General features: G+C 46.7%; 1 protein-coding gene across 1 annotated transcript in view; it reads right to left on the bottom strand.

The window, feature by feature from the left end:
* The window catches only part of xdh (xanthine dehydrogenase), a 155,412-nt gene that overhangs the window by 48,385 nt on the left and 92,709 nt on the right, over window positions 1-14,318 (bottom strand). The window contains exons 13-17 of the mRNA XM_038799021.1: window positions 9,682-9,775; window positions 9,491-9,600; window positions 8,581-8,765; window positions 4,515-4,686; window positions 630-719 (exon numbers count right to left, since the gene is read on the bottom strand). Coding sequence (XP_038654949.1) covers window positions 630-719; window positions 4,515-4,686; window positions 8,581-8,765; window positions 9,491-9,600; window positions 9,682-9,775 — 651 coding nt within the window. The remainder of the gene's footprint in view (window positions 1-629; window positions 720-4,514; window positions 4,687-8,580; window positions 8,766-9,490; window positions 9,601-9,681; window positions 9,776-14,318) is intronic.

The following is a 14,318-nucleotide window of genomic DNA, read 5'->3' as shown; positions in this document are numbered from 1 at the left end:
TAAAAGTTACTAAGCAATGACTCCCACCATTGTTCATTATTCATGCCGTAACCCTCTCTAAACACAACAGCATCACAGTTGAAATTGAAACCAACACCCACACATAGAAGTACCTTTGTATAGCATGAATCAAACTATAGGTTTTGTCCTTCCAGGCACAGAAACATCAAATTAAGCCCACTTCCTTATTTCTAACGTTTACCAATACAAATATAAATCCCTAAAAACTACCTTTGTTTTCTTAACAAGTCCAATGATGACCATGAAACCATTGTTCATTATCGTAAAAACCCATCTGATTCTTTTGTGGAAGGAACTGTACCCTCCTTACCAGGTCTGGCTTACACGTGACACCAGGCCCACAGCAATGTGGTTGACTCTGAACTGCCCTCACTCAGTTCAAGGGCAATTAAAGATGTGCCTTGCCAGTGATACTCAAATCCCATAAAAGAAGTTTGAAAATTCCCACATCACGTGAAAGAATAAAAAGAAATCCTGACTCCTCGGGCCCTTCTACTTTATTGGTTGGGAAGGGTCTGGTTATTTTGGAAATGAAGGATAAGGGTTCTTCAAGGGTTAAAATTGTGCACCTTGGATGCTTGATGGTGTAACCAATGAGTGCCACTAACCTGGAACAGCTGGACTGCAGAAGGAGGGTCATTGGGGAATAATTCCGTGGCACTGCGGTACTCAGGAGGAATGGACTCAACCTCAAAATCCTAGAGCGAGAAAGGGAAAAGCAGACAGCCAGTCATATAATGTACATATTTCAATGACATGACTGCAGCCCCAAAACTAATTCTTGCTGAGCAAAATCTTTCAGACAGACTGATGAGATAGTGGGTTGGTACTGTATATCAGTTCCGAAGGCAGGCTTGATCAACCAAAAAGGCTGACACATGTTTGCTCAAATAATTTACTTTCTGTTCTTATGCAGATACATGTAGAAATAAATAATTTGCATTTCCATATTGCCTTGCACAGCCTTGAGGCAGTGTTGAATTGTTCAGTGGATCTGTGTTTGATTATGAAATGAAATGAAATGAAAATCGCTTATTGTCACGAGTAGGCTTCAATGAAGTTACTGTGAAAAGCCCCTAGTCGCCACATTCCGGCGCCTGTCCGGGGAGGCTGGTACGGGAATCGAACCGTGCTGCTGGCCTGCTTGGTCTGCTTTAAAAGCCAGCGGTTTAGCCTGGTGAGCTAAACCAGCCCCTTGAGCTAAACCAGCCCCTGTGAGTCTGGTAACATGTTCACTGTGTTTGATTGGTTACGTCTGGCTGTGGAGTCAGAGAAAATTGAACAGGCACCTCAGAAGCTACTAAAAGCTGAGCTGTTGACATGAATGTGAACATTTTGTGGTATTTTAAACGTGATATAAATAAACATGTTGCACCCTGCAGGATTCTTAATCCTTCACCTGCTCTTGCAGCCATAGTATTAATATGGCTAGTTCAGTTCAGTTTCTGATCAATGGTAACCCCAGGATGTTAATAGAGGGGATTGAGTAATGATAATTCCATTGAATGACATTGGGCGATGGTTACATCCTCTCTTTTTTGGGCAGCACGGTAGCACAGTGCGCAGCACTTTTCTTCACAGCTCCAGGATCCCAGGTTCGATTCCCGTCTTGGGTCATTGTCTGTATGGAGTCTGCACGGTCTCCCTGTGTCTGCATAGGTTTCCTCCGGGTGCTCTGGTTTCCTCCCACAAGTCCCAAATGATGTGCTTGTTAGATAATTTGGACATTCTGATTTGTCCCACTGTGTACCCGAACAAACGCCGGAATGGGGTGACTAGGGGCTTTTCATAGTAACTTCATTGCAGTGTTAATGTAAGCCTACTTGTGACAATAAAGATGATGATTATTATTATTAGATGGTTATTGTCTAGTACTTTTGTAGTGCAAATCTTACTTGTTACTTGTCAACCCGAGCCTAGGTATTGTCCAAGTCCTGCTGCATTGATGAACTGATTCACCATCTGAGGAGTTGCAAATGGTTCTGAACATTGTGCAATCATCAGCGAACATCCCCACATCAGACCTTTTGATGGAATGAAGGTCATTGATGAAGCAGCTGAAGATGGTTGGGCCTAGGACAATACCCTGAGGATCTCCTGCAGTGATGTCCAGGAGTTGAGATGATTGACCTCCAACCACCACAACCATCTTCCTTTTTTGCTGGGTATGATTCCAACCAGCGGAGAGTTATCCCCCTGATTCCCATTGGTTGCAGTTTTGCTCAGGATCCTTGATGCCATACTCGGTCAGATGCTGCCTTGATGTCAAGGGCAGTCACTCTCACCTCCAGCATTCAACTCTTTTGTCCATGTTTGAACCAAGGTTGCAATGAGGTCAGGAGCTGAGTGACCCTGGCGGAACCCAAACTGATCTCCCATGAGCAGGTTATTGCTGAATAAGTGCTACTAGATAGTGCTGGTAATGATCCCTTCCATTACTTTGTTGATGATGTAGTGCATACTGATAGGGTGATAATTGCCAAGGTATGATTTATCCTGTTTTTCATGTACAGGACATACCTGCGCAATTTTTCACACTGCTGTGTAGATGCCAGTGTTGTGGCTGTACTACAATAGTTTGGCTAGGGGTGCGGCAAGTTCTGGAGGCAAGGTGCTGTGATGAATGTAGGAATTTGTAATATATTATATTTTACATTTGTTGCAGTAGTGCTATTAAAATCCTTGCTTATGATACATGCAGGCAGTATGACTGTCAACGCTGTGATTAAAGCATCATACAAGTGAGGTGACCATTGGTTTTAACCACTTACTTGTTTACAAGTAGATGGCTAACGGAACATTATTTTGATTTTAAATGACATCTGGAGTGTAGATAATTTATGAGCAATGGTGCTTTGTTCTGGATAAATAGGTCATGGGACATCTTATTGGGAAGAACTGAAGAATGCCTTACGATGTAATTAAGGGTCGGAGCCAGGTCTATCTGTAGTTTTGCAGTTTCCCCTAGAATTTTAATCTGACAAGACAGGGCTTCAGCTGGCTTCAGGAAGGTTCTCTACAAGGTCTTTACATTGAGAAACACAAGAAAACCTGATTGTTAACTTTATTTATAAGTGTCTTTTGGGCTATATTGGTTTGCTTAATTGGAATATATATAGATAGTTGCAAGTGTAGGTAGTAAGTTAAAGCCTTTCCTTTTATTTAAGAACTGTTTGAACTTTTAACTGTAAAACGTACTTTTTTGCTTATGTGATTGATTCTGTGTTTAAATTAAAGTTTGTTTTAACATAAAAATACCTATTTGTCAGTGTTATCACTCCTGAGGGTGAAATATACTTTCTTCACAGTTTTATAAATTGCAAATTGTTGGGTTTCTCATCTGGGATCCTAATAGTGCAGCAATATCAACTACAACTCTGTGCTCAAATGGTTCGATCTCAATAATGAATTTGAATGTTTTTTTTTGTTGGTTAGGCCAGGATTTATTGCCCATCCCTAATTGCCCTTTCGAAGGTGGTGATGTGTTGCCTTCTTGAACGGCTGTAGTCCTTCAGGTGTAGGTACACCCATGATGCTGTTAGGGAGGGAGTTCCAGGATTTTGCCCGAGCAACATTGAAGGAACGGCGATATACTTCAAAATCAGATGGTGAGTGACTTGGAGGGGAACCTCCAGGTGGTAGCGTTCCCAGATATCTGCTGCTCTTGTCCTTGTAGATGGTAGTGGTTGTGGATTTGGAAGGTGCTGCCTGAGGAACCTTGGTGAGTTACTGCAATGCATCTTGTAGATGGTACACACGGCTGCCACTGTTCATTGATGGTGGAGGGGGTGATTGTTTGTGGAAGAAGGAGCAATCAAGCGGGCTGCTTTGTCCTGGATAGTGTCATGTCTCTTGAATGTTGTTGGAGCTGCACTCATCCAGGCAGGTGAAGAGTATTTCATTATACTCCTGTCTTGTGCCTTGTAGATAGTGGACAGGCTTTGGGGGTGTCAGGAGGTGAGTTAACCGTTGTAGGATTCCTTGCCTTTGACCTGCCCTGGTAGCCACAGTATTAATGTGGCTAGTCCAGTTCAGTTTCTGATCAATGGTAATCCCAGGATGATAATTGTGGGGGGATTCAGCGATGGTTATGCCATTGAATGTTAAGGGGCGATGGTTTGATCCTCTCTTGAAGGAGATGGTTCTTGCCTGGCACTTGTGTGCCGTGAATGTTACTTGCCACTTGTCAGCCCAAGTCTGGATGCCATACTCGGTCAAATGCTGCCTTGATGTCCAAGGGCAGTCACTCTCACCTCACCTCGGGCATTCAGTTCTTTTGCCCATGTTTGAACCAAGGCTGTAATGAGGTCAGGAGCTGAGTGACCCTGGCGGAACCCAAACTGAGCGTTTGTGACCCATTCTCAACTTATGTGTGGCCCATTCTCGACTGGATGTCCTGCATGGCCCCACCCTTACAACAAGGCTAAAATGTTAGAAGCAGCGTGCAACATGGAAAGGGTAGCGTACGAAGGCCGAGGCTGGCATTTACTCACCCCCTTGAAATCTCGTCCCAGCTTCTGGAGTACGCTGAGGTAGAATTTGAAGAAGAAGCTGAGGCTGAGGGTGCGTCGGAATTGAACCATCCCACCAGGAGCCGATGGTGTTAGTGTGAGTTCATCCACAAGCAGCAAGCAGGCTTCCTGGAGAAGCTCCTTGTTCCACTTTCTAAATGGGGAACAATTGGCATAACATCAGTGACCACATCAATATTAGAGCACAGCGCAGAAGACTCTGAGGCCAGGCGGATAGTATTTTGTATACTTTCATTTCTTCTTAGGACGCGGATGAACCAGCATTTTCTTTGCTATGCCACAGACCATAAAATGGTCCAGCATCGATGGACGCTACTCAGCCGGTTGGGCCAATGTTGACTGTTTAGTTGAGCTTTCCAATTAATTCCACACCTTGCTCTTTTCCATCATCCTGCAAAAATTTTCTTTCCAAGTGTTTACTTAATTTCCTGTGGGAAGTGACCACGGAATCTGGATTCACTTCCCTTTCCGGCACAGCATTCCAGACGGTGACATTTCACCCCATGACCTCTCAGTAATGATGCTGATATGATAGCTGCTATATATAGAATTTACAGTACAGAAGGAGGCCATTCGGCCCATAGAGTCTGCCCTGGCCCTTGGAAAGAGCACCCTAGCCAAGCCCACACCTCCACCCTATCCCCGTAGCCCAGTAACCCCACCTAACCGTTTTGGACACTACGAGCAATTTGTCATGGCCAATCCACCTCACCTTCACATCTTTGGACTGTGGGAGGGAACTGGAGCACCCGGAGGAAACCCACGCAGACACGGGGAGAACCTGCAGACTCGGCACAGACAGTGACCCAAGCCGGGAATTGAACTGGGGACCCTGGAGCTGTGAAGCAACTGTGCTAACCACTGTGCTACCATGCCCCCCCCCCCCCATACCATCATGAACAGCCCCTACGGCAATGTGGCACTCCATCAGTGCTCTGTTAATTGTTTAGTAATTGCATGCACAATTGTATTCAATGGAATGTAACCTTGAAAAGTGTGAGGTGATGCATTTTGGGAGGATTAACAAGGTAAGGAAAAATGCAATATATGGTAATACCCTCGGAAGTACAGAGGATCAAAGGGACCTTGGTGGACCATAGATCCCTGAAAGCAGCAGGGCAGTGTCATGATATGCACTCATGCACATAATGAGATACAGACAGGCAGTGACAGACACCCAGTACAGCCAATCAACACACAGGACAGAACACAACCAATCACCAGGCAGAACACTAAAGGGGGGTTTCCCACTATAAAACACACGAGACATCAACACTCTGCCTCTTTCCACTGGTGACAACTGTAGTGACAGTCAGGGTGTATATATCAGTTAGCACCTTCTACACGTGGCTCAGAGCTAGTCTGATCTAGTTAGTTATAGTTAGCACACTTAGTAGTTAACCCACAGCCAGCTGTTCACTGCACCAGAAGTTCAATAAAACGTATTGAACTAACGTTGAGTTTTGGTGTCTACTTTCCAGTACAACTACATCCAGTTGCAGTGCGTGTTACCCCAGCGTGAATAACATGACAGGCAGGTAGATAAGGTGGTTTTGAAGGTACATGGGACACCTCCCTTTATTAGCCGAAGCACTGAATATAAGTACAGGGAGGTTATGATGGAACTGCATAAAAACCACCAGCCAAATGCTGGAAAATGGGATTAGAGTAAATAGATGCTTGATGGTCAGTGTGCACATGATGATTGAAGGGTCTCTTTCTGTGCTGTAAATCTCTTTGACAGTTGGAGGGCATTAAGTGAGCCAACAGGTATCTTAACTCATGCTCTTATATATATATATATATATAGGACCAGACTGAATCTGTGGGTGTCGGGTTAGGAGGTGCATGCTGGGCTAGTAATCTAGAGGCGTAGGGTAATGTTCAGGGCACCTGATATCAAATAGTAAAATTTAAATTCAATAAAAAATCTAGAATTAAAAATCTAAAGATGACCATGAGACCATGATTGTCGTAAAAACCCATCTGGTTCACTAATGTCCTTTCAGGAAGGAAATCTGCCATCCTTACCCGGCCTGACCTACATGTGACTCCAGATCCACAGCAATGTGGTTGACTCTTAAATGCCCCCCTGAAAGGCCACTCAGTTCAAGGGCAATGAGGAATGAGTAATAAATGCTGTACCATAAATGAATACAAAATCTAATAATGCCATGAGTGTCTCTAAATAAAAGCTTATAAGTTTATGAAGATTAGACTCCAGGTCTATGCTTCAGCACTTGGCATTTTGTGCTGAGGTGCCACCCCACGTTATCTCCCAAAGAAGCTACGACCCACAGCCTTTCGACTCAGAGCAAGATGGATGTCCAGGGGGAATTATATATTGTCCTTCCCTCTGTGGTTCTTTGGTTTTGAATCAGTCAGGCAATCAAGGGTTATGGGGATAAGGTAAGAAAGTGGAGTTGAGGGTTATCATATCAGGTCAGTCATGATCTCAGTGCATGGCAGAGCAGGCCGAATGGGCTGAATGGCCTCCTTCTGCTCTGACATCTTACGGTACAACAGTTCTCCTTCGACTCTGTGTGGCTCAGTGTCGCTGTCCCCACTTTGTGGATCGAGGATAACTCGACCAACTAATGCAGACCATCATTGGGCAGCACGGTAGCATTGTGGATAGCACAATTGCTTCACAGCTCCAGGGTCCCAGGTTCGATTCCGGCTTGGGTCACTGTCTGTGCGGAGTCTGCACATCCTCCCCGTGTGCGCGTGGGTTTCCTCTGAGTGCTCAGGTTTCCTCCCACAGTCCAAAGATGTGCAGGTTAGGCGGATTGGCCATGATAAATTGCCCTTCGTGTCCAAAAATTGCCCTTAGTGTTGGGGGGGTTACTGGGTTATGGGGATAGCGTGGAGGTGTTGACCATGGGTAGGGTGCTCTTTCCAAGAGTCGGTGCAGACTCGATGGGCCGAATGGCCTCCTTTTGTACTGTAAATTCTACGATAATCATAGAACATAGAACACAGAACAGTACAGCACAGAACAGGCCCTTCAGCCCTCAATGTTGTGCCGAGCCTTGTCTGAAACCAAGATCAAGCTATCCCACTCCCGTCATTCTGGTGTAAAGGATTTGAACGTTTTTTTGAAAATCTTCATTTGGTTTCTCCTAACGGAGGCCAGATTGGATTATGCAACCACTTCCCAGCTGGCGGAATCTGCTCCCCAGTTTCCATCATTGCTGCTCTTCACTCATCAGGTAATTAATGCAAGGAATACCACAAAAGTAACTTGCAGTCCAAATGTTCCTCCCAGATTGTGGAGATAAACCTGGCACCGACTCAGCCTTTTAAAAGCATGATCAAAAAGGCTAATTGCAATGTGTAGTCAAGCATAAATGACCCTATACCATGTTGTGGGACAGCGTGTTGCAACACTTGAAGTCACTGCTGCAACAGGTTTTTTTTGTTCATTACAATAAATAATCTTTGAAACGATTAATTAAATTTATTGATAACATGGATATGTACCCCTGGGAAGGTTGTGCAGCTACCCCATATATCGGGCAGCACAGCAGCATTGTGGATAGCACAATGGCTTCACAGCTCCAGGGTCCCAGGTTCGATTCCGGCTTGGGTCACTGTCTGTGCGGAGTCTGCACATCCTTCCCGTGTGTGCGTGGGTTTCCTCCGGGTGCTCCGGTTTCCTCCCACAGTCCAAAGATGTGCAGGTTAGGTGGATTGGCCATAATAAATCGCCCTTAGTGTCCAAAATTGCCCTTAGTGTTGGGTGGGGTTACTGGGTTATGGGGTTTTGGGGATAGGGTGGAGGTGTTGACCTTGGGTAGGGTGCTCTTTCCAAGAGCCGGTGCAGACTCGATGGGCCGAATGGCCTCCTTCTGCACTGTAAATTCTATGAAAAATTCTAATTACCCATCATGCCACACCTATCACTTGACTAACCAACAGGAAGCCCCTTATATACGTCCCTTCCCACCATGACTGAAAAGTTTTAATTGAGTGGCTTTAGACCAAGGGGTACCTGTTGTTTTGAGCGGTATCTGAGGTAACTTACTTCCCAAGAAGCTGTGTACATGTCTTCTTTGCAGTTACAGTGGTAGGCCCCATGCCTCCATAACTCATCTCCAACTCTTTCACAACATCGGTGCCTTCCTCGAAAGCAACTCTCATCCCGCAATTTACTATTGCAATGTCGTCGTCCCGCCTCTGGGCTTGTTTGAACGCTGAGAAATACTCTCCCTTCAAAGGAACAGATGAACGTTAGTGCCCGAACCTTCAACCACACTTTTGGACAGAGGTCGAGGCCTCGGAGAGGGAGCAGAGGAGGTTTGCTCGAGATTTGCTGCAAGTGGACAATCTGGAATTGTTCTTCGAAAAGCAGAAAACGTTAAGGGACATTTTGTAGAAACTCGTCATGACGCGTGAAGTGTCAACCAACTCTCTTGGAGCCGGTTGGTTGCCTGACAGTCATCCTCATAGAATCCATCCAGTGCAGAAGGAGGCCATTCGGCCCACTGGGTCTGCACTGGCCCTTGGAAAGAGCATCCGACTTAAACCCACGCCTTCACCATATCCTCATTATCCAGTAACCCGACCTAACCTTTTGGACACTAAGGGGCAATTTAGCATGGCCGATCCACCGAACCTGCACATCTTTGGGCTGTGGGAGGTAACTGGAGGAAACTGACAGAGACACGAGGAGAATGTGCAAACTCCACACACACAGGCCAAAGCTGGAATTGAACCCGGGTCCCTGGCACTGTGAGACAGCAGTGCTAACCACTGTGCCACCCTGCCATCCTGGTGTTGGTGAAACTGGAACTTGGTGATTAGTGGCAGATTTGGGTCAGGATTTTGTTTCCGACAACTTTAACCTCCCAACAAACCAAACCAGCCATGAGGGTGGAGTTCCAGGAAGTGATCATTCCCACACTGGTCAAACTAAGATGGATGCATCTTCTCACCTTCATTGTGTAAGGGATTTCAATGGACTGCAATATTTCATGCCGCTTCAACACTGTTTTCCTGTAGCTGGTGAAAAACTCTCCATCCATCCGCACAATTCGAGTGCTGTCTGTAAATAATCAAAGAGAGAGGGTTAGCCACAGGCACGCTCACAGACGTCAAGCACTGGCCTGTGTGACATATAACCTACCTTCAGAGACCAGGGTAAGCAGACAACCAGAGGCCAGAAAGACAGGGTTCAGATCGGAGATAGGGCTGGCAGTCATGATGTTCCCACCAACAGCCTGCAGGCACAGAGAGAAGGAACATTGTTCATTTTAAAAGTCCACTATCTGTCTGCACCCGGTCCTGAACCTGCAGTGTGGACAGAGTTGGAGCGGATTTATGTGGCAAAAAATGTTCAAGGAAAAAGTCCAACACTGCCTTTCCCATGGCTCCACACCACATTCTCCTAGATTTCAACCACCTCCACAAGACCCATTACCAATTCCTCAAGAGAAGTTACCCCATCTCATTGTCCATCACCACCTCCTCAATCTCCATCACCACCTCCTCAATGTCCATCACCACCTCCTCAATATCCATCACCACCTCCTCAATATCCATCACCACCTCCTCAATGTCCATCACCACCTCCTCAATGTCCAACACCACCTCCTCAATATCCATCACCACCTCCTCAATGTCCATCGCCACCTCCTCAATATCCATCACCACCTCATCAATATCCATCACCACCTCCTCAATGTCCATCATCACTTCCTCAATATCCATCACCACCTCCTCAATATCCATCAGCACCTCCTCAATGTCCATCACCACCTCCTCAATATCCATCCCCACCTCCTCAATATACATCACCAACTCCTCAATATCCATCCCCACCTCCTCAATGTCCATCACCACCTCCTCAATATCCATCACCACCTCCTCAATCTCCATCGCCACCTCCTCAATATCCATCACCACCTCATCAATATCCATCACCACCTCCTCAATGTCCATCACCACTTCCTCAATATCCATCACCACCTCCTCAATATCCATCAGCACCTCCTCAATGTCCATCACCACCTCCTCAATATCCATCCCCACCTCCTCAATATCCATCGCCACCTCCTCAATATCCATCGCCACCTCCTCAATCTCCATCGCCAACTCCTCAATCTCCATCGCCACTTCCTCAATATCCATCACCACCTCCTCAATATCCATCAGCACCTCCTCAATGTCCATCCCCACCTCCTCAATATCCATCACCACCTCATCAATATTCATCACCACCTCCTCAATGTCCATCACCACCTCCTCAATATACATCAGCACCTCCTCAATATCCATCACCAACTCATCAATATTCATCACCACCTCCTCAATGTCCATCACCACCTCCTCAATATACATCAGCACCTCCTCAATATCCATCACCACCTCCTCAATATCCATCGCCACCTCCACAATAGCCATCCCCAACTCCTCAATATCCATCATCACCTCCTCAATATCCATCACCACCTCCTCAATATCCATCAGTACCTCCTCAATATCCATCAGCACCTCCTCAATGTCCATCACCGCCTCCTCAATCTCCATCACCACCTCCTCAATATCCATCACCACCTCCTCAATATCCATCGCCACCTCCACAATAGCCATCCCCAACTCCTCAATATCCATCATCACCTCCTCAATATCCATCACCACCTCCTCAATATCCATCACCACCTCCTCAATATCCATCACCACCTCCTCAATATCCATCACCACCTCCTCAATATCCATCACCGCCTCCTCAATATCCATCGCCACCTCCTCAATATCCATCACCACCTCCTCAATATCCATCACCACCTCCTCAATATCCATCACCACCTCCACAATAGCCATCCCCACCTCCTCAATATCCATCACCACCTCCTCAATATCCATCACCACCTCCTCAATCTCCATCGCCACCTCCTCAATATCCATCACCACCTCATCAATATCCATCACCACCTCCTCAATGTCCATCACCACTTCCTCAATATCCATCACCACCTCCTCAATATCCATCAGCACCTCCTCAATGTCCATCACCACCTCCTCAATATCCATCCCCACCTCCTCAATATCCATCGCCACCTCCTCAATATCCATCGCCACCTCCTCAATCTCCATCGCCAACTCCTCAATCTCCATCGCCACTTCCTCAATATCCATCACCACCTCCTCAATATCCATCAGCACCTCCTCAATGTCCATCCCCACCTCCTCAATATCCATCACCACCTCATCAATATTCATCACCACCTCCTCAATGTCCATCACCACCTCCTCAATATACATCAGCACCTCCTCAATATCCATCACCACCTCATCAATATTCATCACCACCTCCTCAATGTCCATCACCACCTCCTCAATATACATCAGCACCTCCTCAATATCCATCACCACCTCCTCAATATCCATCACCACCTCCACAATAGCCATCCCCAACTCCTCAATATCCATCATCACCTCCTCAATATCCATCACCACCTCCTCAATATCCATCAGTACCTCCTCAATATCCATCAGCACCTCCTCAATGTCCATCACCGCCTCCTCAATCTCCATCACCACCTCCTCAATATCCATCACCACCTCCTCAATATCCATCGCCACCTCCACAATAGCCATCCCCAACTCCTCAATATCCATCATCACCTCCTCAATATCCATCACCACCTCCTCAATATCCATCACCACCTCCTCAATATCCATCACCACCTCCTCAATATCCATCACCACCTCCTCAATATCCATCACCCACCTCCTCAATATCCATCGCCACCTCCTCAATATCCATCACCACCTCCTCAATATCCATCACCACCTCCTCAATATCCATCACCACCTCCACAATAGCCATCCCCACCTCCTCAATATCCATCACCACCTCCTCAATATCCATCACCACCTCCTCAATATCCATCACCACCTCCTCAATGTCCATCCCCACCTCCTCAATATCCATCACCACCTCCTCAATATCCATCACCAGCTCCTCAATCTCCATCGCCACCTCCTCAATATCCATCACCCCCTCCTCAATCTCCATCGCCACCTCCTCAATCTCCATCGCCACCTCCTCAATATCCATCACCACCTCCTCAATATCCATCGCCACCTCCTCAATCTCCATCGCCACCTCCTCAATATCCATCACCACCTCCTCAATATCCATCGCCATCTCCTCAATATCCATCACCTCCTCCTCAATATCCATCACCACCTCCTCAATATCCATCACCACCTCCTCAACCTCCATCGCCACCTCCTCAATATCCATCACCACCTCCTCAACCTCCATCGCCACCTCCTCAATATCCATTACCACCTCCTCAATATCCATCACCACCTCCTCAATATCCATCCCCACCTCCTAAATCTCCATCGCCACCTCATCAATATCCATCACCACCTCCTCAATGTCCATCACCGCCTCCTCAATATCCATCACCACCTCATCAATATTCATCACCACCTCCTCAATTTCCATCAAGACCTCCTCAATATCCATCACCACCTCCTCAATACCCACCACCACCTCCCCAGGATCTATTACCACCTTCACATTATCCATTACCACCTCCTCAATATCCATCGCCACCTCCTCAATATCCATCACCTCCTCCTCAATATCCATCACCACCTCCTCAATATCCATCAGCACCTCCTCAATATCCATCACCACCTCCTCAATATCCATCACCACCTCCTCAATATCCATCGCCACCTCCACAATAGCCATCCCCACCTCCTCAATGTCCATCACCACTTCCTCAATATCCATCACCACCTCCTCAATATCCATCAGCACCTCCTCAATGTCCATCACCACCTCCTCAATATCCATCCCCACCTCCTCAATATCCATCGCCACCTCCTCAATATCCATCGCCACCTCCTCAATCTCCATCGCCACCTCCTCAATCTCCATCGCCACTTCCTCAATATCCATCACCACCTCCTCAATATCCATCAGCACCTCCTCAATGTCCACCATCACCTCCTCAATATCCATCCCCACCTCCTAAATATCCATCACCACCTCATCAATATTCATCACCACCTCCTCAATGTCCATCCCCCCCTCCTCAATATCCATCGCCACCTACACAATATCCATCCCCACCTCCTCAATGTCCATCACCACCTCCTCAATATACATCACCACCTCCTCAATGTCCATCACCACCTCCTCAATATCCATCACCACCTCCTCAATATCCATCCCCACCTCCTCAATATCCATCACCACCTCATCAATATTCATCACCACCTCCTCAATGTCCATCACCACCTCCTCAATATACATCAGCACCTCCTCAATATCCATCACCACCTCCTCAATATCCATCCCCACTTCCTCAATATCCATCACCACCTCCTCAATATCCATCAGTACCTCCTCAATGTCCATCACCACCTCCTCAATGTCCATCACCACCTCCTCAATATCCATCACCACCTCCTCAATATCCATCAGCACCTCCTCAATGTCCATCACCACCTCCTCAATATCCATCACCAACTCCTCAATATCCTTCACCGCCTCCTCAATGTCCATCACCACCTCCTCAATATCCATCAGCATCTCCTCAGTATCCATCACCACCTCCTCAATATCCAGCAGCACCTCCTCAATATCCATCACCACCTCCTCAATCTCCATCACCACCTCCTCAATATCCATCACCACCTCTTCAATATCCATCGCCACCTCCACAATAGCCATCCCCAACTCCTCAATATCCATCATCACCTCCTCAATATCCATCACCACCTCCTCAATATCCA

This window comes from Scyliorhinus canicula, chromosome 6 (assembly GCF_902713615.1).
Source record: "Scyliorhinus canicula chromosome 6, sScyCan1.1, whole genome shotgun sequence".
NCBI lineage: Eukaryota > Metazoa > Chordata > Chondrichthyes > Carcharhiniformes > Scyliorhinidae > Scyliorhinus > Scyliorhinus canicula.
This window is presented reverse-complemented; position numbering and strand designations above follow the sequence as displayed.